Source organism: Notolepis coatsorum (assembly GCF_963971535.1).
Source record: "Notolepis coatsorum genome assembly, chromosome: 6".
In the NCBI taxonomy this organism is placed as follows: Eukaryota; Metazoa; Chordata; class Actinopteri; order Aulopiformes; family Paralepididae; genus Notolepis; species Notolepis coatsorum.
Window position 1 is genome coordinate 181,197,155 of NC_140170.1, and position 26,599 is coordinate 181,223,753.

The 26,599-nt window shown below is 44.7% G+C and overlaps 1 protein-coding gene across 1 annotated transcript in view; it reads right to left on the reverse strand.

Annotated features, from left to right (window-relative positions):
• Positions 1 to 13,547: 13,547 nt before the first annotated feature.
• LOC311230844 (uncharacterized protein) overlaps positions 13,548 to 26,599 on the reverse strand; it is a gene marked incomplete at both ends in the record, with an annotated part of 512,928 nt that continues 499,876 nt past the window's right edge. Inside the window, one exon of the mRNA XM_084317233.1 lies at positions 13,548 to 13,691. Coding sequence (XP_084173359.1) covers positions 13,548 to 13,691 — 144 coding nt within the window. The remainder of the gene's footprint in view (positions 13,692 to 26,599) is intronic.

The window sequence follows — 26,599 nt, forward strand, 5'->3', positions numbered from 1 at the left end:
AATGTGTATGAGTCAGTGGAGGCTGCTGACCAAATTTTTAGGTGAAGCACAAATTATTATATTATATTATATATTAAATAATATTTTTAAAACATCCCCCACTGTGTGTCAGTGGTCAGTGGACACAGATGAAAACATATTAACATTAGGTGACAGCGGACCTGACCAGATGAAAACATATTAGGTGACAGCGCACCTGACCAGATGAAATCATATTAGGTGACAGCGCACCTGATCAGATCAAAACATTTTAGGTGACAGCGCACCTGACCAGATCAAAACATATTAGGTGAAGGTGACAAGGAAGCCACAGACTCATACCCCCCCGACACTCAACTAACCGCCTCGGACAGTCCTTCATACCAGTGGCCATCAGGCTCCACAACAGTGGGCAGCGACTGCTGCCAGACATCGACCTAGAACTAATAGGAACCCAAGTAGGACAATAACACTACCTTATGCATACTGCACCTTATGTGGATACTGTGATACTGTGAATAATGAATAATGTATATTTCAGTTAGTTAGATAGTAAATTATATTGACCTATTTGTTTACACTGCTTGTGTTGTTTTCACTACCTGTACCCCCCCCCTTCCCCCATGCTGCTATGATGCCTGAATTTCCCCAAGGGGATCAATAAAGGAATATCTTATCTTATCTTAAAAGGAAAGATGAAATTACCTACCTGGGTTCCATCCTATAGAGGCAAATCTTTCCTGTGACAAAATGGGATCCAATGTAATAAAACTAAGTCAACCAACGAACTAGATTCCTGTACCGGATCTCCTCTCTGGTAAACAAGAATACCTTGAAGACTCTAACAGGAGCACTCATTCAAGGGTACTACGACTATGCTTGCACCTCATGGTACCAAAGCACCTCAAAGGCACTAAAAACAAGATTACAAACATCACAAAACAAACTGGTCAGACTACTGCTTGACCTTACTCCTAAAGCCCACCTCACCCCTGTCCACTTTGACAACCTAGGATGGCTTAGAGTAGACGACAGAGTACAGCAACTTGCAATGGGCCTGGTCTACAAGATACACTACACCACTAAGATACCCATGTGCATGTCGAAATACTTCCCAAAGGTCAGTGAATACCACGACCACAACACCAGAGGGAGTTCCACAAATCATGTTCAACCCAGATAAAATAATAAAAAAAAAAAAAACGTTTTTTTTAATAAAAGAAAATAGTCATAACTTAGAAATTAGATTGCATAGGTCTATGAATCGATATCGCGATTCTGTTTCAATTAATTGCCCAGCCCTACAGTGTGTACAGTAAGTTAGCTTGGTGATTATCATTGTGATGTAGGCTAAGCTGCCTAGCTACTGTTAGCATACAAGCACTGTAGCCTATACTTACTTTTTCATCCACAACGTTTTTTCTGATCCAGATGCATAAATCCACTTCTTCATGTTGCTCAGTTGCTGGTTTATACTTCGGTCCTAATGTTGCCGCAAAGTTTAATTTAGCCTGACTTGTTATAGCTGTACAGCTTACTAACTACTAAACAACAACTTTCTCATAGTCTCAACTTTCACATAGTCAAAATGGGTCCAGCTGCATGTGAGGAGGATAGGTTTAGCTCGGGCCAATCTCAAGTTTCTCAAATTTCTTTATTAGTTGTCATACAGAAGTACAGAATACTTTTATACAAAATGCTTCTTTATGTTACATTTTGTATAAAAGTATTCTGTACTTCTGTATGACAACTAATAAAGAAACTTGAGAAAGTTGAGATTGGCCCGAGCTAAACCTATCCTCCTCACATGCAGCTGGACCCATTTTGACTTTGCAATGCAGAAATCTCTGATTGGATTTGCAAGGCTGCCAATCATATTCAACCTCTGTGTATTGGATGTCAAGGGCTGTCAATCAATCAATCCTCCATTCAATGGCAAGAGTTTAACTGCACAGACCGTTCTTAGATGAAGTTAATAGCCTATTTTGATTCGCTGTTATTTATTATTTATTTAACAATGGGTCACACCTGTGAAGTTTTCTTCACGAATAATTACTGCAGGCAATACTGCAGTGCAGGCCTGCTCAGAGCTGTCAATTTTGGCCATTTTTGAAAAAAAAAAATTCACTGGCAAATTTTTTTACAGAGGAAAACATTTATAATAAAAAAAAATAATAATAATAATTTAAAAAAAAAATATATATATATAGTTTTTTTTTTTTGTTTTTTTTTTATATATATATAGGTATATGTAAATTAATAATAATTATGAATTATGAGTGAATTTGTGTTTCATGTGTTGTCATAGAGAAACCTCCACTGGTATGAGTCCTGGTCAGATACTGAGCAGATGGTCAGAGAATTCCTAAAAAACAAACTGAAAATGTATCCAAAGTCCATCGAAATCGAAAGAGCCCACCGCACTGGGAGTGTGAAACAGAACACTGATAAAGCAAGACCAATTGTTGTGAAACTCCTGAGGTTCAAGGATAAAGACCTCATACTTGCCAAGGCGAGAGCTCACCTCAAGAACACCTTCATTTATGTAAATGAGGACTTCTCTGACTTGTTAAGGAAGAAGAGAGCTGACCTCATTCCAGCAATGAAACAGGCAAGGGATGAAGGAAAGTATGCCGTCATTAACTATGACAGACTGGTGATCAAACCATGAAAGCCTCAGGGGGTGATTCCAACCACACAACACGAGTGAAAGTCAGTGGGAACCTACTATGCTATGATGACCCCTTTTAATTATCTTTTCTCCACCTATCTATCATGTCATCTTCCTCACACAACCAACTTGGCGCTCATCTCCAAACCTTCCCTACATCTGTCTCTGGTTCATTACATGTAAACTCCAACTCCAACCCATATGATCAAGTAAATTAACTTTTGAAGGACCCGCCCACTACGTTGCTTCAGTCAGAAAGTGAATCTCTGGACTCATCAACATCAAACCTTTTATTCAATAATGACCCTGACACACATTGTTTTGCTCAAATGAAACAAGTCTCTGGAATATCTGATTACTTCAGTGTGAACGAATTCAATTCCACTGTTGACCCTCAACATACTAGGAGTGACTTTTCCCTCATTCATATCAATGTCCGCAGCCTGCCAAAAAACTATGATACTTTATGCCTTTGTTTGACTAACCTTGACTTCTCTTTTAGTGTAATAGGGCTTACTGAAACATGGCTGTCTAAAGACAATGCTGATTTGTATGAATTCAATAACTATAAGCATATTCATAGATGCAGAGAAGGCCAAAAGGGTGGGGGTGTTTCTCTATATCTCAAACCGAACATGGTGTATAAAGAAAGGCATGACATCGAAAAGTATTTAACCCTTTCTGCTGAGGCTGTGTTTAGTGTTTGTTGAAACCCACCAGGCCATTATTGCATGTATTTATAGACCTCCCAGCTTTAGCTTGTCTGCATTCAATGCTGATCTAACAAATGTTCTGGATGTCATTTCCAAAGAAGGGAAAAAATGCTATTTAATGGGTGACCTAAATATCAATTTTATAAACCATAAGAATGATAACTCAACTAAGGAGTTTATTGACACAATGTATTCCCACTACTTTCATCCTATGATTGCAGTACCAACCAGAGTGACGGAGACATCTGCCACTCTGATTGACAATATCTTTACTAATGTGTTGGATAAGAGCATGAAATCAGGAGTTCTGTGCATGGATATTGCTGATCATTGTCCAATCTTTCTCATATTATATAGGGAACATGATAAGTCTCCATCTATGCTATATCCTAAATATAAGAGAAGCTTTAATGAAGCTAGTTTGACCAGGTTTGGACTAGTGGTCGGCGAGTATCCATGGACAGATATCCTCCACTCTGTTGATGCACAAAAGTCTTTTACTTTGTTTTCTGAACGTATCTCCCAGGCCTATGACCTATGTTTTCCCCTTGTACAGGCATCTCCCAAGCCTCATCATAAACTGATCAAACCATGGATAACCCCAGCTATTGTCAAATCCCTAAATACTAAACGTAGATTGTATAAAAAATGTCTTCTCAATCCCACTCCATTTTATCTTGCTCAATTTAGGAACTATAGAAATAAATTAAACCACATTATCAGAGGAGCTAAAAAGCATTACTACAATATGGAATTATCTAAAAACAAAAATAACATGACTCTCTTATGGAGAACAATTAACTCTATCCTCAACAAAAAAAATAAACGTAATCAGTTGCCTAATGAATTTAAGGTTGATGGGGATATTATCACTGACCCGCAATTAATTGCCAATAACTTTAATAACTTTTTCTCAGAAGTTGGTCCAACACTGGCTGCAAAGATTCCATTTAGTTACCATAGTCCCCTTCAGTTTATGAATCCTCCAATCAATGACAGTTTTAATTTCTTGCGGTTACAGAGGATGAGGTTCGGGAGATCTTGATCAACCTGGGGGACTCTTCTCCGGGTTATGATGGTATTGGAGGCAGATTACTGATATCCATTCAAGAATCCATTGTGAAGCCATTATGTCATATTTTTAATACATCACTGGAGAAGGGAATCGTCCCACTGGAACTTAAAATAGCTAAGATCATCCCTATTTATAAAGATGATGACCCAGCCGTCTTCAACCATTACAGACCTATATCCATCCTTCCTACCTTGTCAAAAATACTTGAAAAGCTTGTCTATAAAAGATTAATTGAACATCTTAATAAGCACAATATTATTTACACTCACCAGTACGGGTTCAGAAAGAAACATGCAACATATATGGCAATAACACATCTAATTAATGAAATATACAAAGCTAAAGACAGAAAGGAAAACACTATAGGTATTTTCTTAGACTTATCAAAGGCATTTGATACAGTCAATCACAATATCCTCCTGCAGAAGCTCTCACATCTTGGAATAAAAAAACAATGCACTGCTATGGTTCACCAGTTACCTTAAAGATAGACATCAGTCTGTATCCTATAATGGGATAAATTCTCCTTTTCTTCCTTTACTTTGCGGTTTGCCCCAAGGTTCAATTATTGGGCCTTTGTTATTTTTGTTATATATCAATGACCTCCCTAACGTCTCAGACAGGCTGTCGAAAATTGTATTTGCAGATGACACGTGTGTATTCTATTCACATAAAGATCCTGATACCATCATTAGGGTTATAAATGAAGAACTTAACGAACTATCAATTTGGTTTAAATGCAACAAATTATCACTAAACATTAAAAAAACGAATTTCATTTTTTTGGGTCTCAAATCTGTGATTTTTAACTCCTCATCTAAAGTAGTGATCAATGACATCCCCATAGCTAGGGTGTGTTTTACACGATTCCTTGGTGTTCTGCTTGATGAATCCCTATCATGGAAACCTCATATCACAGCCATAACTACAAAAATGGCCAAGAGTATTGGTATTCTTGGAAAAACACGTCACTTGCTGAGCACCGAGGTTGCCACAATGTTATATTACTCTATGGTTTACCCATATATCAATTACTGTCATTTAGTTTGGGGTAGTACTCATCAGACCAAACTTGAGCCCATATACCGTCTGCAGAAAAGAGCTCTAAAAATAATCAGCTGTGTTCAACGAAGTCATTCTTCTCAGCCTCTATTCCATAAGTTAGGTATACTCAGTGTTTATCAAGTGAATCATCTTCAGACTGGTTTATTTGTGCATAGTTCTTTAAACAGAGCCCTTCCCCCTTTTTTCATGACATGTTTGCCCACAATCACCAAATTCATAATTACCCCACACGTAGTTCCTGTTTGCTTAGACCACCCTTTTCCCACACTTCCCAATCTCAGTTTTGTTTGCTCTACCAAGGGTCAATGTTGTGGAACTCTTTGCCTCCACATATTTTGGAATTTTCTATTCTGAAATTCAAAAGAGCACTGAAATCTCATCTCCTAGATCACCAATATTTCCCATATGGACTTCCTTTACAAACTGTGGTCTGATGGCTTGTTGTATTTTGTTATTGTATTTTCGTTTTATTATATATTCTTCCTGTCATTAATTGTTTTCTCTATACCAGAAATCGTATGGCATGGGTGCTTGCTTCGGTGTCTATGTAGGCCTGCTTGTGTGTGTTTGTTTGTTGGGGGGGGGGGGGTTATATTTTATCTTGATATAATGTAATTTTGCTTTCTGGTGAATGCCACATGCAAGCCCCTTGAGGGTTTTTAGGCAATTCTCCTACACATCCCTTGTGGATTATATTGTATTATATATGTAATTGTTTTTATATGTGTAAATAAACAAACAAACAAGAGCAAACTCAACCCTGTGGCAAGGCCGTAGCAGCGGAGCGCGAAGGAAGACCCAGACCCACTGAAGGGACTGGATCCCCTGGAAAAAGGGGGCCCGGAGAGGTCAAATGACGCCAGGCATCAAGACCCCACCAGGCGGTCACTTAGTGACATCGCCCCCCACATCGCCAGCGTATTCGGCTAGAGCCCCTCCAAGAGCGGGCCCTTACCCCCCAATAGTACACCGCCTGGCACACTGACCCTGCAAAACAGGCAGTCAGTATGGCCGTAAAGCACTCAAAAAAGGTTAACCAACGGAAGCAGGCAGCGCACCGGGGAAACCAGGCAGCAGGCTGTAGACCTGAGCCTGGAGCACTGTGGACGAGACAGACGCCAAAGGGGTCAACTGAAAACAGCCCCCCCGGCGGAAGGGGCGTATGCTGGCGTTGTTGAGCACCATGACAAAGCCTCCATAAAAAAAAACCCACCCAGAGGGGTCGAGGCAGAAAAGGCTGACACGATTGGCCTGTCATGAACGTGCAGGGGCACACTCAACCGGGTAACCCGGGAGTTGACTCTGCTCCAACACACCAGGGAATCAACCACCCTCTTGGTACACAGACGGTGGTCGTTCCTATAACCCCTCAAGAAAAAACTCCAAAACACAAAACACTCCAGCTATACCGCAGTACAAGTGTTTCAGTTTCCAAAAAAGGGTTATCCCAGGCCTACGGTGTCAACGAAACATTACTTCGGACCGGGCCCGGCGGCTCGGGAAGCACACAGGGTTACCAGAGGAGGTCCAGAAGACCACCCCAACAGCCCCCTCTTCGCCATGCGTGAGAGAGGAGCGAAGAAAGGAGAACCAGCCCCTTATAATAGTGCCAGGTACAAACTGTACCCAACAAGGGTCTCCATAACGCCCAACCCTGTGACACCCGGGCCGACCCGGCATTTTTCCCCCTGAAAAAAGCACAAGTCCCTCAGGGTACCAGAACAGCAGATCTGCATCCCCGGCGGACAACGGGTTAACTGACTTGGACCAGCGTGACCAGAACCAGTCCCGTGCCCTAACCACGCCGACATGCCTACTCCAAGGGAAGGGGCAGATATGCGTGTTGATCTAAAACATGAAAAGAGGGCGCCACCCAGACGGTCCTGTTTATACCGCGCTCAGTGGCCCACCCAAAGGGCATGAGACCCCTCTACCTATGTTCTGATCTATTCCGTTAACATCCCCCAGATATGAACAAGAATTCGTTGAGACCCAGTATCAGGTTCTCGGAAGAGGAAAGAATCCCCCATCCCGGTTGCTTTATAAAAACTCTGTTTTAATAACAAGCAACGAAGGCGTACTAGCCACCCGCATGATTCTTAACAGAAAACACCCCGAGCCAGTACTATGAATGCGTCGGGACCCAAAACATATCAATGGTCAGTCTAACCAGACCCCACATTGATCCTTCAAGGCGCCTGGGAGAACGACAAGAAGGTTGTCGTGCTTCATATTCTCCACAATTTTTTATTAAAAAAGAAAGAAACCCCGACTGACATGAATCCCACGTGACGCAGCCGAGGGTAAACATTTTTAACATTTTTACATTCCGTCAACCTCACCACAGAGGAGAGACGGAACTCCTCAGAGAGACTTCCCACGTGAGCCACAGATTTAAAAGTCACGGTAACATTGAGTCATGTGACCAACCGACTCAAGTTACGCGTATATCGAGCGTAGTAGAACAGGAAGTTCCTACGCTCTGCCCCGACAACTCGACAATAACAGACCCTACATACGGGTCTAAACTCACGGAAGTCATCGTCCAATAGCAACGTGCCTAGTGACGTGGTATGACGGGGGGAAACCCAAGACTCAAACGCCTGTGATAGGTGCAGAGTCTGGGAAACCCTTCCCCCCCCCCCTCCTTGCCAAGCCGCCTAACAGCTTGGCCCTGACTGAACGAAGAAAGTCCTATAAACCCCCTGACCAATCAGAAGAGGGAAGGAGGGGTTTATCCGGCACCCCCTCACAAGCCCAGTCCTTGCATACGACAACAACAATAGCCATATGATACCTTTAGTAGCAATGCTAACGAATAGCGTAAGCTAATTCACTGCACGCTAACCACAGATACATCTGTGAACAGGGTTTATAGCAAGACCAAGTTGTGTGTGTGTGTGAACCCGACACCCGCATCCATGTTGTAACACAGAAAAAATTGATAGAGAGAGAGAGCGGCTGAGCCGCGGTAAGTTTTCATACAAGCATTACTGCAAACCAACACAATAGTGTTGCAGCTCAATATCACTGTTTAAGCAACAGAGCACACAACTAACCTCTACCTTTATGGGGAGATTCAGGTCGAGGCAGAAAACCCTTTTTCAACCGAGTGTAGGCTGCAGGCCTTGCTTAAGCTCTAACATGAAGAACACCTAGCCCTCCTATCAACCCATACTAGCGAAAGATTCACACGTTGCAACCCCATCATATGTTTGGTGAATAAACACACAGTTTGTTAACAAAAAATACAGTCCCCCTTTAGAGGGGACTTTTTATTTCTGAACAAAATCATAGAGGGGCCGGGAAGGGAACATGGGGAGGGGACCACAGAGGGAAAAAGTCACTGCAGTCTCTAGCGACGCCTGCCACGAGCCGCTCTGAGCTTTCCACCCCGTGGAGCCCCGGAGGGACGGTAAACGATCGGCGGCTGGTCTCGACGATCCCTACCGTCACCTCCGGGCGTAGATGGGCCGGATGTAGTGGCAGAAGCGCCCTCTCTCCTCCTGGCCTTCTTCGCTGAAGGTCCAGCAGTGGCGGTGGTGGCAGCGGCGGCCACGGCGGAGGATCCTCGACGACGTGGCGGCCGTCTGACTCCACCGGCGACATCGGGTGGGGGGAAATGAGGTTGGAGCACGGAGCGCTCCTCCTGCATCTCCCTGCAGGTTGAGGTCATCAGCTGCAGTGCCGACCCGAATAATCCAGCTTCGGAGAGGGGTGCCGTCAGAAGGGGAGTCCTCTTCTTCTCCGGCACACGCGCCTGCTCCAGCCAAAGGTGGCGCTGGGTCAGAGTAGCCAGGGCGCGCACTTTCCCAGCGGCTATAGCCTGCGGCTGAATCAGATGCAGGATGGCTCCTGCCGACTGGGCGAGCTGATCATGCTGTAAATCAGTCAGCTCCGTGCCGCCCGTTAATATCCCGGACATGAATCTCGCCAGCTGCGCGATGTTAGAGGTGGCAGCCATAGATTGTGTTCCGGTGATAAATAACTGGTCACTCCAAAACGCCAACCGCCTCGCCGATTTCCCTTGGGGAACCGGCTTCCGTAACGGCTCCCACACCACCTCAGGACAAAGGAGCGCCGCCATCGGCCTATCAAGCCGTGGCACGCCCTCCTTCATGCCGTCTACCAAACCCGCCACCCGCGTGACTTGCACGTAGGCGGGGGTAAGGCCCATGATGTGGGAGACCACCTGGCCCTGACGGACATAGGCCGCCATTGAGGGTAAAAATGGGTAGACAACGTCCACCCCTCTCACCGGGCGATGCTGCCATAGATGACCTATGCAATCATCAGGGACAGGAACAGGCAGTGGCTGCGGCAGCGGCACGCCGTTTGCGACTGCCGCCGCCGCCATGAGCTCTGGGAACAAAGCACGCAGTTCCCCCTGCATACTTTTCTCCTCCGAGCCCGCGTCCCTCACATACAGCAGACTACTGGTCAAGGAGCCACATTCTGATGTGGCTGATAGCAGGGCATCCCGCCGCCGAGTCGGAGGTTCTAACCCAACATCTGCGGACGAGGAACCCCAAGGAGACATCTCCCCCCTCCAGTGTTACCTGGACAGGCAGGGGACATGTCTCTACCGGGCCTTCGAACAAGAACCCGTCTGCCTATATCATGTAGTCCTCTGTCTCCATCGGGCATGTAGAGACCGACGCATCCTCATCCGGCTCCAGCAACTCACCAAAACCGGGCCGTTCGCGTCTGCAAGCCACCATCTTGCGACGGGAGCGAGCTGACGCAAAAAGTTTGCGTTTCAAATCCTCCGCAACCAAAGGAGCCAGCCGCCCAACAGCGGACGACTCCCCGGAAGCAGAGGTACCAGAGCCGGAACCAGGCCATCGCACAGGCGATGGCACCGGTGCACCAGCTCCTTGGAGAGGCAAACTACCCATCGGACGCCTACCGGGCGTGGCTGCCGACCACGAGAGAGGCCTCAGCCCCGCTCCAAGACGTACGACAGAGGCGGAGATGGAGAACCGCTGGTGAAGAGTGGCGTTGCGAGCGCGACTCTCCGAAGTAGACATTATGACTTAGCTTTTTTCTTCCGAAATATATGAGAGAAGAAAAAAAGCAAGAAAAAATCTAAACACGTCTCAACTTTCTTCAGCTAACAACCTTGTCAAGTGTGGGATCTACCGAAGGCACTTCCTTGTGGTGAAAGTGAAGAAGGAGGCGAGTAGGTGACCACACACCTGCTTATGAAGGTAAGCGGATAGGGGTGTGGCCAGACAAATGTTGGGATGTAAAGGTACATTGTGGAATTTTTTATTCAGTGCTCGTGCACGAAGTGAAGTGCGTGCAGAATGATGCTGAGCGGAAACCATAATGAAATAGAACAACTACACCACCTCATGTGGAACCAGAACATACAATTAAATAAGCCTATACCCCCCCTAATTTGCCCCCTATAGTTTTGCATAATTAAATGAGATCTGTGTTTTGAAATTTCGAGGAAAGAAATTCATGGGCAAAACTTGTAGAATTTAAACAGTCAGAGGCAAATTGCTTTCACATGAATATTTCATTTTGGAAAGACTTCAGTTCCTGGCTTTGGGTCTCAACCTTTGTCATGTCAATGACCTAAAGTTGATTCACATTAGACTGTGGACCTTCATCTGATCAAATATATCTGAGTCACCCTCACCCCTATTTCATAACATAAAAATAGAGAATTCCATAACGGTTTATGTGTACTGTAGTGGTTTGGCTATGTGATACTAGCCCATAGTTTGAGTGTACTGGACAATGGAAGGCATTTTACAGAATAACATTAAAAAGAATAATGGAAAAAAACAAATCCCTAAAGAAAAAAAATACAAATTTGTTTTGAAGTGTGGATTCGCTACTTGTAGGCACTGGCAATCTAAATGTCGCTATTTCAGCACCATGGACAGTACCGGTCCACACTGACAAAGCTATTTTGGAAATGGGCAAAGCATGCAGGCTCAACCAAAATGAACTCCAGACAAGGCTCTGGAGCAAACAATGATAATCTGGATTGTATTTATTTTTAACCATGTCATATGTATTACTATAGTCAGCAGTGTATTGATGGATCTGAGAAAAGGTTAACTGAATATGAATGTGTTAAAGTTAGATGTTATGTATGATTGCAAGTAACTGAGTAACTGTATAACTGGTTCCACAAGAGGGCACTATAGGCGGAGCTGCTAATGCTGCCGCCAGGTATAGAGGTATCTTCCACCTTCGCTCTCATAGGAGAAGGACTCTCATGTACCGCTCTGTACCAATGTGAAATAAACCACGCCGTTTAATGGCTAAAGATAGAAACCATGCCTCATGAACATTATATTGTCACCCCATAGCTGACTCTGTCAACAGAATGTATGACTTTACACATCACCAACTTCATCCACGTGGAATCAGAACATAGTTAAAATGAGGAAACTGGGCTCATTCATGATTATTTAGGTGGCTCTTAAAGGAGCCTTTTAGGGCAGTGCTTCTCAAACTTTTTCTGTCAGGCCCCCCTTTGGTGGACCAAAATATTTTGGGCCCCCTCGCCCGAACAAAATAGTCATGAAATGGGCCATGTTTAAATTTATTGAAATAACACCAATATCGTGACCTTTCAAATTGACAACACCTTCCCTCACGAGAGCCACCTTGCCTCGCTGTGAAACAGCACTGCAGAATGGTCAGCTCCCATCTCCTCACACAGCGCAGAGAACAGGCGTGCTTTCAGGGGTCGGGTTTTGATGAAATTTACCACGTTTATAACTTCTGTCAAAACCTCATTCAGCTCAGGGCTAAGCTGTCTTGACGCTAGCGCCTCTCTGTGAATTTACAGTGCGTCCATTGCACGTTTGGCGAGACCCCCTTGATGAGCGCCTGTAGCCCCCTCCTTTTCCCTGCCATGGCCTGCACACCGTCAGAGCAAAAGCCCACACAGTTCTCCCATTTAAGTCCATGTTCTGTCAGGTAACTGTCAATAATTTTGAAGAGCTCATCAGCTGTCGCTCTGTTTTTGACATATTTGTAAAACAGCAGATCTTCACTCAGTGACTGGGAATTTACAAAGCGAACATAGGAAATAAGCAAACAGTCTTTATTGCTGTCAGTCTTTGACAAGGCAACACGCATGTCATCCTCAATGCTCAAATTGGCCCTATATTTTGTTTTCAGAGCTGTCATGGATGAAAAGCCAGCTTCACACAGATATGTGGTGCTGAATGGTATCAACACCTTAACTGCTGCATCATGAGATACTTGGTACTCAGCACCACACTCTGAAATTAGCTCTCCAGGTGGTATCAGATGAGATTTCAATGAGTTCTTCCAAGAGTTTGGATGGAGATGTGTCAGGAAGCTTTGTAAGTAAGTAAGTAAGTAAGTAAGTAAGTATTTATAAAGCACCTTTCATACATGTCATGTAGCTCAAAGTGCTGTACACAAACATAGGCATATATAACGATAAAAGCAATAAAGTCACAGTGATCAGTTAAGATCAATGTTTAAAAAATAATAATAATAATAACGTAAAAATGAAAACAGTCATTTGCTGACCAGTTTGGGAGAACAGGTCCGCACAAACATGTCCGTTCAGTAGCAACCGGAAGTAGGAAATGCACTGTCTCAATGTTGTCTGTAAAGTTTTTCTTTATCGAGAGTAACTTGGTGATCCTTTTCTGTGTTTTATTAAATAATGATTTTCAGATTTTGAGAAATGGTCAAACTTATCCAAATATGGTATTTTCATGGAGAACAGTGCAGCTGCAACAGATAGCACTTTAGTGATAATTTTCTGTAAAAAAAAAATCTCAAGGCCCCCCCTGTCATGCCTCTGCGCCCCCCCTAGGGGGCGCGCCCCCCACTTTGAGAAACACTGCAGTAACTGAACAGCTCTACTTAACGGGTGCTGCTGCAATGTATCCAGGACACAAACATGTGACTTAGATTTGCTTCTATCCACTATTAAACAATGCATTTATACGAGGGAATGTGCCATTTCAGGGATAGTAGTGGTTGGCTCTAAAAAGAGCTGTTTGTGTGTTTTAGACAGTAAAGCTTAAGACCTTCACTTCCTCTTGGCTGCTGTCCTTGTGGGCTTCGCTGCTTTGGGCTTGGCAGCCTTCTTTGCGGGGGCTTTCTTGGCTGCGGGCTTCTTCACAGCCTTCTTGGGGCTCTTGGCTGCCACCTTCTTGGGGCTCTTAGCTGCCACCTTCTTGGGGCTCTTGGCTGCCACCTCCTTGGGGCTCTTGGCTGCCACCTTCTTGGGGCTTTTTAGCTACTGTGATACCTGATAAAACCAATCTCTTTAGCTGTGGATTTACTGCAAACTCAAAAACATCATTCAATAGTAATACAGAGGGGTGTACAGGTATATTCCAAGATACGAGTTTTGATAATTGTTGGGTCACATCTTTCCAGAATGCCTTATTGAATAAGGGAGTGTGATTGTGCCATTTTTGTGGGTTAGGATATTTTTTTTGTGTTTCACGCCATATCCGGATCGCATGGGTAATTATGGGGCCAAATTTCCGCTCACAGTGCTTGATTGGTAGTTTAGTGTATGCTATGTCCTTCAGTCTATGTGGGGCTACTATGTTTTCTTCCAATTTTCTCCAGGATACTAATGCTTGAATGAATGAATGAATGAATGAATGAATGAATGAAAACTTTATTTAACAGATTGCAGAATGGGTACAATACAGTACGGCTCAATACATACAATTGTTAAGGGGATGCAGACCTGAGAAAGACGTTTGTCTTGTTTCCATCAGGGTCCCCCATTTTCAATTCATATAGACATATATGACATACATGACATACAGATAGTCAGTACTGCTACATCTATACATTTATGACATACCAGATTTGCAAATACAGTACTGTTTGTGATACAGAAGGAGTCAAGAAAAGGGAGTATATACATTTGACGTAGAAACTGTACATTGGAGGTTGGGTGGGGGGGGTTGGGTACATTGGGATATTGACAACCATACTGGGTAATTTACATTGGAGGTGGTTGGGGGGGGGGGGGGGCGGGGGGCATACTGTATAAACAAGTAACACTGTACATTGAGGGGGGGGGGGGAGGAGACACTGTCCAAACAAACACAATTGTACATTGAACTATTGACAAAACCATACTAGGTAAATGACTGTACATTGGAGGGGGTTGGAATGATTGGGTTAGGATATTTACAGGGGCCAGTGTTGAATTGCAGTCTCCCGTAGGTGTCCCTTGAGAGAGGTTTTGAAAGTGGGTAGTGATCCACATTCCTTTACAGCTTTGGGTAGGGCGTTCCACATTGATGTGGCATAATTGCGAAACGTGTTTAGTCCCTTATTTGAGCCGAATCTGGGTTTGACATGATTTGTGGAGCTCCCTCTGGTGTTGTGATCGTGGTATTCACTGACCTTTGGGAAGTATTTTGACATGTACATGGGTACCTTGGTCGTGTAGTGTATCTTGTAGACCAGGCCCATTGCAAGTTGTTGTACTCTGTCGTCTACTCTAAGCCATCCTAGGTTGTCGAAGTGGGCAGGGGTGAGGTGGGTTCTAGGAGTAAGGTCAAGCAGTAGTCTGACCAGTTTGTTTTGAGATGTTTGTAATTTTGTTTTTAGCGCCTTTGAGGTGCTTTGGTACCATGAGGTGCAAGCATAGTCGTAGTACCCCTGAATGAGTGCTCCTGCCAGAGTCTTCAGGGTGTTCTTGTTTACCAGAGAGGAGATCCGGTACAAGAATCGAGTTCGTTGGTTGACTTTTTTTATTACATTGGATGCCATTTTGTCACAGGAGAGATTAGCCTCTAGGATGGACCCCAGGTAGGTAATTTCATCTTTCCTTGTGACAATATTGTCACCCACTGTAACTGAGAAGCCGTCGGTCTTGCTGAGTTTGTTATTTGAACCGAAGAGAATGGACTCTGTTTTGCCCATGTGTAATGATAGTTTGTTATCAGCGAGCCATATGCAGATTCTGCCTAGTTCCGAGCTGAGGGTTTTTTCAACCTGTAACTTGTTCTTGTCAGAGACCAGCAGGGCTGAGTCGTCCGCAAACAGGAACAAGTTGCAGTCACAAGCTGACGACATGTCATTTGCATAAATTAGGAACAGTAGCGGTCCTAGTATGCTTCCTTGTGGAACACCACAGCTCACTGTGAGGGGGGGGGATAGGGTACCGTTTACCTCCACCATCTGTTCCCTCCCCTCAAGGTAGGATTGCATCCAGCTCACTGATAGACTATCAAAACCAATTGCTTTTAGCTTGTCAATCAAACCTGTACTCTACTCTACTCTACTGTACCTCTACTCTACTTGGGGATCAAACCATGTTGTCAATGGTCTTAATGTGTATGCCTTAAAATATTGGAAAAAATCTGGAAATGCCATGCCACCGTCTGCTTTATTTCTCTGTGCGGTGGATCTTTTTATACGTGGTGGTTTGTTATTCCAAATAAATTTGTATGTGGAGGAGTGTAATCTTTTCCAGTAACTCTCTGGAGGGGGTAACGGTAGCATTGAACTGAAGAAGTTGATTCTAGGTAGTACATCCATCTTAACTATTGATACCCTTGCCTGTACTGAGTTTTTAAGTTTTGCCCATCTGTCAAGGTCGTCTTTGATTTTGTTTTGTATTTTTGTGTAATTGTGCTTCACCATTTGTCTTATGGTGGGGAATATTTCCACTCCCAAGCATCTAAAATGATTTACCATAGGTATCTCACCTGGGAGGGTTATATCTTTTTTTGCAGGGGTGTTAAGTGGAAGGAAAGCCGACTTCGGCCAATTTATTTTAAATCCCGATAAATCACCAAAGTTCTCAATCAACTTGAGTAGATGAGGCAATGTGGTGTTGGGGCTTTGCATGAACAATATTACGTCGTCCGCATATAAACTAATTTTATGTTGTGTGCCCTTGATTACGATTGGTTCTATGGATTGGGATTGTCTTATATATTGTGCTAAAGGCTCTAATGATAGATCGAATAGTCCGGGACTAAGAGGGCAACCCTGTCTGGCTGAGCGTGATACCGGAAAGATTTTGGAGATGAATGTACCTGTTGTAATCATGGCCGATGGGTCTTTGTATAATACTTTAATCATATCAATGAATCCTTTTCCTAACCCCATCCTTTCTAATACTGCCCATAGATACGACCATTCCAGCCTGTCAAAGGCTTTCATAGCATCCAGGGACAGCATCGCCTTAGGTTTGGTGTCGTCCTTGTCTGCATCTAGTACGTGCAGTATTCGTCTTATGTTATCAGCGATCAGGCGACCTCTTATGAAGCCAGTTTGGTCCGGATGAACTAAAGACGTCATATGCTTTTGTAATCTGATGGCTAATACCTTAGAGTACAGTTTGACATCGGTTCCGAGGAGGCTTAAGGGTCTGTAACTACCGCACTCGGTGGGGTCTTTGTCTTTTTTGAGAAGGACTGATATGAGTGCAATATTGTCGTTTTTATGGAAGTTCCCCTCCTTGACTGAGTATAAGATCATATTTAGTAATAAGGGTCCAATTATGTCCCAACAAGAAAGGTACATTTCTGATGGGATACCGTCTCTTCCAGGAGCCTTACCACTTTGCATTTCGGATATGGCCTTCTTGAGTTCCTCTAGTGTGATCGGTGTTTCTAACTGTTTAGCGTCATCCTCTGAAAGTTTAGGGAGAATAATTTGATTAAGATATGTGTCCATTTTGTTTTGATCGAAGGTCGTTTCTGATTTATATAAGTCGGAGTAGAATTCTTTGAATGTATCGTTTATTATTTTGGGATCTGTTTCAAGTACTTGTTGTGCTCTAATGGTAGTTATATCTGCAAATTTTGCATTAATTCTTAATCGCATGGCTAATAGGTGACTAGGTTTAGAACCTTGGGAGTACTGCTGTTGTCTTGTGCTGCGTATTTGTATTTCCGATTGTTGTCTGTATATGGCATTGATCTCTATTTTTAGTACGTTAACTTGATTTTCTAGTCTAGTTGAGTTGTTGTATTTTAAAGAATTAAATAACGTTGAGTAAAGCGTTTCCAGTTCAGACAGTTTTGTGCATTGATTCTTGCGCATTTTGGAGGAAAAGCTATCAGTGAAATCCTTGATCATTCCCTTTACCGACATCCATATTATTCTGGGGTCTTGCACCGAGTTTGCATTCTCCCGTAGGAATACTATAAGAGCTTCTTTGAGTTGTGTGATGAATTCCTTGTTATTAAGCAGCATCGAATTAAAACGCCATCTTGGGGCTCGGGAAGATAGTATACCAAATGTTCCTTTTAGGAGTAAATAACAGTGATCTGCATTGGGTATCATTTCCACTTCATATTTATCAAATAGTCTCGGGGATGCAAAGACATAATCTATTCTGGATAATGTGTTATGTCTGGCCGATCGACAAGAGTACTTTCGGGTCGTGGGATTAAGTGAACGCCATAAATCATTTACACCTGTAATCTTCGACCAATCCTTTAATGCTTTAGATGAATTCTTTTGTTCGCTGGAAAAGGCGAGGTAAGATTTGTCCATCCTTGGATTCCAAATGGCATTAAAATCTGCACCTATTATAAATGAGTAATCGGGAAGGTTTAACATTGCATTGGTTAGTGTGGTGAAGAAACCCTCTTCGTACAAATTTGGGGCATATACCGCTGCCAACGCTATTTTCCTGTTATTGTGTACAATCCTAGCTATAGTTATACGCCCATCTGCATCCGACCATACTCCCTTTAATTCAATATTTAACTTATGTCTAACGACTATGGCTACACCTCGAGTTCTCGTACCAAAAGAAGAGTGACTAATATTATGATATGTGTTATCCGCTAACGTATCTATGTCTTCCTCTAAAATGTGCGTTTCGCTTAGTAGAGCCACGTCCTCATGTTCTTTTTTCATCAGTGTGAGCACGCTTTTGCGTTTGTGTTGTTTATTTATCCCACCAGTGTTCCATATCATTATATTCAAACTAGCCATAATCTATACATGTTTTTGTGTAGCCAGTCGATAATTCTTGCTATTTAAAAATATTCCTCTTCTTCTCCCCCACTACTCCTCCAACGGGTGTTTGTGCGACCATGTTGACCTGAACAATGGGGGATAATAATAAGAACAAGCCGCCTCGGAGGGAGGATACCGCAGGCGGCGGAAGACGGCCGCTACTGCTGGAGCTGGACCGAGTCAAGCCGGCGGCGGCGCACGGAGGCCGGGGAGAAACCACTGCATCGCCCCGCTGGCGCTTCACAGCGCGAGAGTGTAAAGTGGGGCGTGCTAGCCTAGGTCAGCGGCCAATCAGAGGAACCCGGAAACCGAACAGCGGTGTAGAAGGCATAGATGCGTCCTGACTGTGACTATAGACCCTACTGTTGTGGTTGTTGTGCCAGGCAGGGAGGCTGTGTGCTGAAGAGCGTGAATGCAAGTCTTGTGGCTAGCTTCTGATTGATGGCGAGCTAGCACCCTTTTCCCATTACTTTGAACCATGAACTATTTTTTACCACCCACCCACCCCTCCTAATGTACAGTCTCCTCCTCGTCATATGTATATATTTACTGTTAGGATCTCTGGGTAACAGTACTGTATATTTGCATATCGTATATGTGACAAATGTAACAGTACTATATACCTGTATCTGTATGTCATGTATGTCCCTATGTCATAAATGTCATGATGCCATGTATGTTGTTTATGTCATAAATGTCACTATAAATTGAAAATGGGGGACCCTGATGTAAACAAGACAAACGTCTTTCTCTGGTCTGCATCCCCTTAACAATTGTGTGCATTGCTACTGGATTTACCAGATCCAGAGTGAATTAATGAATGAAAACTTTATTTAATACACAAGACCCTCTTCTTGGGACCAAGTAAGGTTTCGTCGATAATCCAATGTACGGTTACCCCCCCCCCATCCCACCCAACCACCTTCAATGTACAGTTCCCCCCACCCCCTCCTACCCAAACTCCTCCAATGTACAGTTTATTTGTCAAATGTATATACTCTCTATTTTTGTATCACAAACAATATTGTATTTGTAAATCTGGTATGTCATAATGTATAGATGTAGCAGTATTGTCTATCTGTATGTCATGTGTGTCATATATGTTATGATGAATTGAAAATGGGGGACCCTGATGTAAACAAGACGAAAGTCTTTCTCTGGTCTGCATCCCCTTAACAATTGTGTGTATTGAGCCGTACTGTATTGTACCCATTCTGCAATCTGTTTAACAGATTGCAGAATGGGTACAATACAGTACGGCTCAATACACACAATTGTTAAGGGGATGCAGACCAGAGAAAGACGTTTGTCTTGTTTACATCAAGGTCCCCCATTTCCATTTTGAAACATCTCTTACAAAAATGTATCCTGGCATTTCTATGATAACAAATGATGCCATGTACCATTGATATCATGGTTTAAAATGGACTATACCATGTTATAACCATGTTATTAATGGTTCCATTACATTTACTATATGGCTGTACCATGGTAAATAATTTATATGACTGGTACCATGGTAAAACAGAAAATATTTTTTTTGTAAGGGCATATTCAGAGCACCTTGTGAAACATAAAAGCAACTATTGAGCTGCTGATCAGTTTGATCAAAAGTGTCCTTATTAGTAAATACTGTTCAGAAAAGTTAGGCCCTAATCTGTGATTTTATGTTGTATGACAGAAACACATCTAGAGAAATTGTGACTAGATTTGAAGCATTACCATTATGAGTGGAGAGAGCATGGTGTGGTTTATCAGTGAATTTGTTGAAGTCCAAACCACAGGGGGTGCCTGATGAGCAGAGTAACCTTTCAGCCAGATGTGGAGGCTGTGTATCCTGCTAAACATGGAGGGAGAGGGGACCGGAGATGATCAGTATTGCTGAGGGTTACTTATGAAGTCAGATTTTAGACTCTGATTGCTGGAGTTTGATGTCAACAATAACGTTATAAAAGGTTATTGTTGTTGTAATAATGCATTTAACATACAACGCAAGGTTGTAAATTGTACAGAAATAGAGCTCATATGATCAAATAATGAATACTATTTGCACTTGACTATTGGAAATCATAAGACCTGTGTTTGGCTATGGGGTAGTTCATATTTTTCATTATAATTAAATGAGCCTGGAATGTATTATTTTTGGAATAGCATTTCCACTTTGAAAATGATAAAATCAACATTATCGATGTGTATTATAAAGTCCAATAATGTATTATTGATCAGGGTTCTAATACGGCAGGTGATGATATATTAATTGACTGTATAAATGTGATGTACTAAGCTAGTCTATCCAATCTAGCTACTTGTCAACAACCTAAAATCACAGGATTTTGACTAGTAAATATAATTTGCAACTTAATAGCCATCCAAACTATGATTAGTTATTTAGTAGTTAGTTATAATTTATTAATCAATTAGTAACATACAACTTCATCTCCCGACAGAACCCCCTACCATGATAATAACTGTTCAAACTAAAGGCAATACGGGGCACTCAACCACTTTGATGAATAGCGCGATCATTATAATAATAGGAATAACTCTCTCAGGACAGAGTGGGTGGCTCTTAAAAGAGCCTTTGGGTTAATAGTCAGTGAACAGCGTAGTTTACTTGGAGCTAGTGTACTTGGTCACAGCCTTTATAACTCCTTCAAGCACTGCAGACACAAGTGGTTTCCTTTCGACGGGTTTATTAAAGGCTTGGTCCTCCAATCCACCGTGAAAACTTAAACAGAAACATATACGTTGCGTCAGGTCAACACAAACAATAATTTATACAACGGCATGCAAATTTCTCGATTCTGATTGGCCATTTACACGTCTTTATTGGCAACAATCCACGGTCCTGGGCTCAGGACCCGCCCACAACCGAATCACATATCACTCCCCGGCTCACTCCGGGAGAAAACAAGATCACGGACAACAAATGGTTATGTTGAAAGCACCATAACGACTAAATATGAAGCGATTCTGTCAAGGGGAATGTGTTAGTCCTTTAAACAATGTTGGATGATGTAATTGATGGGTCTTGAGTCAATCTAGAACAAAAGAAAAATCGCGGATTGATTGATTGATTAATTGATTGATTTAAATTTCTTCCTTCCTACTTTCTACTGACTGCAGCGTTCTCTCTCACACTGTCCGACGCTGGCGTACCCACAAACACACACACACACATACACACACACACACACACACACACACACACACACACATACACACATACACACACACACGCACGCACACACACACACACACTGTGACACACACACACACACACACACGCACACACACACACACACACACACACACTCCTGTCTGCAACAGCGGGGGAGTCAGACTGAGAGAGAAGCAGCGCTGTTTTAAGTGAGCATGGTCTATTGAATTGATTGATTGGTTGATTGCTAATTTTATTACTGTACCCCTGGTTTCCAACTGGTTAAGTTTAGGCTAAAAGAAATAAATAAAAAAATAGGGCGAAGAAAACGTTTTTTTCCTATAGGGCAAAGAAAACGTTTTAATTTGTTTTACCTACTTTATATAGAAGCATCTAAGAATGAAGTTCTATGGAAAGTAGGTCTGCATTCCCTTAACAATTGTGTGTATTGAGCCGTACTGTATTGTACCCATTCTGCATCTGGTAATACAATTTTCAATCAATCATTCCAATAATACACAGTTGGATGTGTTAGTTGGTTGGATGCACTTCAAGCTGCTTCCACATGAGGCAACTTCTCTCAATCATTCCAATAATACACAGTTGGATGTGTTAGTTTGGTTGGATGCACTTCAAGCTGCTTCCACATGGAGACAACTTGTCTTTTTTGTAGTTGTGGGAACTACTTTTTCTGGCGGATGGTTTTTTCAATAAATCTTCGATTAATGTGTGTTTATTGTATAGAAATAAGGTTGGATGAATCTGGCAGTTGTATAAAAGCTTTACACCACTTGTAGTCGTGATTTGTGACCAATAAACCATGCCTAGGGGGGTCTAACGACCACCCCTAGGCATGGTTTATTGGTCACAAACCACTCCTGCGCGTGATGTAATGCTTAAATACACGATATGAAAACAATACATCAGAAAAGCAAAATACAAACAAACATTAATTACCTCGTTGGCTGCATGCTACATAAAAAAGGGGTCTTGTTCTTCTGTTCTTGGTAACAGTCTTAGTGGTACACTACACATAGTCGTACACTCTTCGAATCTAGAGAGCCTGTACAACTCGTCTCTGTCCTCCTGCTGCTTGCTCGCAGGTGTCTTAATCAGACCCAGTCTCAGACCATCCCTGCCGCTTGCTCGCAGGTGTCTTTAATCAGACCCAAATATAAAAACACAACAGCAGCCTAACGGGACACCATATATGACCAGACGTCAAAATGAATATATTATAAATTGTAGCAAATTAAATAATAAAGAAAATAAGAAATGAAACATAAATACATTCTCAAATAGTACACTTACAAACTGAAATATCATATAAATGATGAAACCATATAATGGCCACAGTTACAGCCTTGGTTCCCTCAGACACAGCGTGCTTCGCCAGCTCACCGGGCAGCAGCAGACGCACAGCGGTCTGGATCTCCCTGGAGGTGATGGTGCGACGCTTGTTGTAGAGAGCCAGGCGCGAGGCTTCTCCAGCGATGCGCTCGAAGATGTCGTTAACGAAGGAGTTCATGATCCCCATGGCCTTGGAGGAAACGCCGGTGTCGGGATGAACCTGCTTCAGGACTTTGTAAATGTAGATGGCATAACTCTCCTTCCTGGACTTTCTGCGCGTCTTGCCTCCCTTGCAGTGGTGCGTTGTTAATATGGACTGAGCCGGCACGCAGGATAATGACGCCGCGCGCACGGACGCGCGGCCCCGCGCGCATGCGCATATGTTCCCTCGCGCACATAATAATTGTTATGGTTTGACACCGACCCCAAACGCAACGACACAAGAGAGTAGATTCAGAGTTGCCAAAAACAAGGGCTTGTTTATTTACACTAAATAAACAGCATAGACTTGGTAGAGAACAGACAAAGACTGGGATACAAGCATAGATGAATGTTGCTGCTCTGCAGCTTCACCCGGGATGGTTAGACTGGGGAAGCAGACGATGACGTCAGAGCCGCTCTGCAGACTTCTCTCGGCAGATCTCCGAGGTGGTAACGGGACCGAGAGGGAGAGAGGGAGCGGGTTAACTCAGAGTACAGTTGGGAACAGAGCAGGTGACAGGGGAGGTGACTTGTACCAAAAAACAGAGTAATCCAAGTGACTGAATCTTCGGTGTATATACACACGGTGAGTAACGTCCCAAACACAAATCCACGTGATAGAAATCTTCGGTGCAAATAAACACTGAGAGCGAAGTCCCAAATACAAATCCAAGTGATTATATCTTCGGTGTGTGAACACACAGTGAGCGATGTTAAGGCCAAATATTATCCCAATGAACAATCCAAAAAAGCTGAACGCTGGGTGAGTGACTGTCTGACAAAAAGCAGGATATCTTCAGTGTCATTTAAACACACAAAAAAGAATAGGATCAAAGACAGTCATAAAAACTCACCCAGGCGCTGTGCGTAAAGAGAGTAGGATCAAAACGGGGCGAGTGCGTCGCCACGGGAAACGGGTGTCCAAGCGGAATACTTCTTGAATATCCTGGAGGCAAAGCACAGGGAAAACAGCAGGCAAGGCAGGAACGGCGAATGCTACTGAAATATCAAAACGATCCAACAAAACTTGAATGGGGAAACAGGGTATAAATAATAAGGGAATGCTTAATTGACAAGCTGTGACAGCTGAGGGATGTGATTGACAAGCGTGTGGTTGGGGGAGCACCAATCAACAGCGTCTATGGGAAGAAGCGTGTGAATAGGGGAATGCAATTGATTAACAGAAAAGAAAAGGAACAGAGCGAGTAGGCTTAAAGGAACAGAGCGAGTAAGTGAGCACTGGACAAAAACCTCACAGTACCCCCCCCTCCACGGGAGCCACCCGGCGACCAGGCCGACCCGGCTCGTCAGGATGGGCACGATGGAAGTCAGTGATCAAGCCGGGATCCACGATGAGCTGCCGGGAGACCCAGCTCCGCTCCTCAGGGCCGTAACCCTCCCAGTCCACCAGGTACTGGAACCCCCGACCCCGCCGTCGAATGCCCATCAACCGGCGGACCTGCCACTGGGGGTGACCATCCACCATCACGGGAGGCGGAGGATCAGGAGCTGGAGGCATCAGGGGACTGAGGGAGACGGGCTTAACCCGGGAGACATGGAACACGGGGTGAATGTGCATGGACGCAGGAAGTTTCAGACGCAGGGCCGCCGGACTGAGTACCTTCAGGACCTCGAAAGGTCAGACGAAACGGGGGTTGAGCTTCTTGGCCGAGGACCGAAGCGGGAGGTCCTTCGCGGAGAGCCACACCCTCTGCCCAGGGTGGTAAGTCGGCACAGGAACCCGGCGCCGGTCGGCCCCACGACAGGCGCGCTCAGATGTCCGGAGCAGCGCGGTCCTGGTGATCTCCCAAACTCGTCGGCAGCGGTCGAGGTGGACCTGCACGGAGGGAACTGCCACTTCCGCCTCCTGTGCGCGGAAAAGAGGGGGTTGGTAGCCCAGGGAAACCTCAAATGGTGAGAGGCCGGTGGCGGAACTGACCATAGAATTGATGGAGTACTCAACCCAGGGAAGGAAACGGCTCCAGGATGCCGGTCTCTCGGCTGCCACACACCGAAGAGCAGACTCCACGCTCTGGTTCATCCTCTCCGTCTGTCCGTTAGTCTGGGGATGATAACCAGAGGAAAGACTGACCGTCGCCCCCAACCCCTTGCAAAAGGCCCGCCATACCTGGGAGGTGAACTGGGGCCCCCGGTCAGAGACGATGTCCTGGGGAAACCCATGAAGGCGGAACACGTGGTGAGTCAGGAGGTCCGCCGTCTCGGCCGCCGAGGGAAGCTTGGAAAGGGCCACGAGGTGAACCCCCTTGCTGAATCGATCCACCACGGTCAGAAGGCAAGTGTTCCCCTGGGAGGAGGGAAGACCTGTGACGAAGTCTAGCGCCACATGTTACCATGGACGGCTCGGAACGGGAAGTGGCTGTAAAAGCCCGGAGGGTGCCTGGTGCGAGGCCTTGCTGCGGGCACAGACCGCGCAGGCCAATACGAACTCCTTGACGTCGTTCCGCATGGTGGGCCACCAGAAACGACGAGCCAGGAAGGAGAACGTGCGATGGACGCCCGGGTGGCAGGCGAACCGGCTGGTATGGCCCCACAGCAGCACCCGGGACCGGACAGAGTCGGGGATCAAGAGACGATGAATCGGAACGTTGCTTGGAGCACGCTGGAAGCGTAGGGCACGTCTAACCACCCCCTCGATGCCCAAGGTGTTGGCTCCAACCACCCTGGCCTCCGGGAGGATGGGAGTCGGGTCCTCAGAGGGTGGAGCCCCCTTGGAGTGTAACCGGGACAGGGAGTCGGCCTTCGTGTTGCGGGAACCGGGACGGAAAGTCAGCGAGAAGTCGAACCGACTGAGGAAACTGGCCCATCTCGCCTGCCGACCGTTGAGGCGCCTGGAAGCGCGGATGAACGTCAGGTTCTTGTGGTCCGTCCAGATGGTAAAAGGCTCCTCGGCCCCCTCTAGCCAATGACGCCACTCCTCCAACGCAGCCACGACTGCCAGCAGCTCCCGATTGCCGGTGTCGTAGTTCCTCTCGGCAGGGAGGAACCGACGCGAGTAGAAGGCGCAAGGATGTACCTTCTGGTCCGTAAGCGAACGTTGGGATAAGACAGCGCCCAGTCCAGTATCCGAGGCGTCCACCTCAACAATGAACTGTCTCTTGGGGTCAGGGTGGAGCAGGATAGGGGCGGAAGTGAACCTCTTCTTGAGGGAGCGGAACGCAGCACATGCCGCTGGGGACCAGTCGAACGGCAGAGCGGGAGAGGTCAGTCTGGTAAGTGGCTCCGCCACCTGACTGTAGTTCCGGATGAACCTTCGATAGAAGTTGGCGAACCCGAGGAAACTCTGTAACTCCTTCCGAGTGGTGGGTTCAGGCCAATCCTCCACAGCTTGGATCTTGCGAGGATCCGCTCGGGTCAAGCCCTTCTCAACGATGAAGCCCAGGTAGTCGACGGAG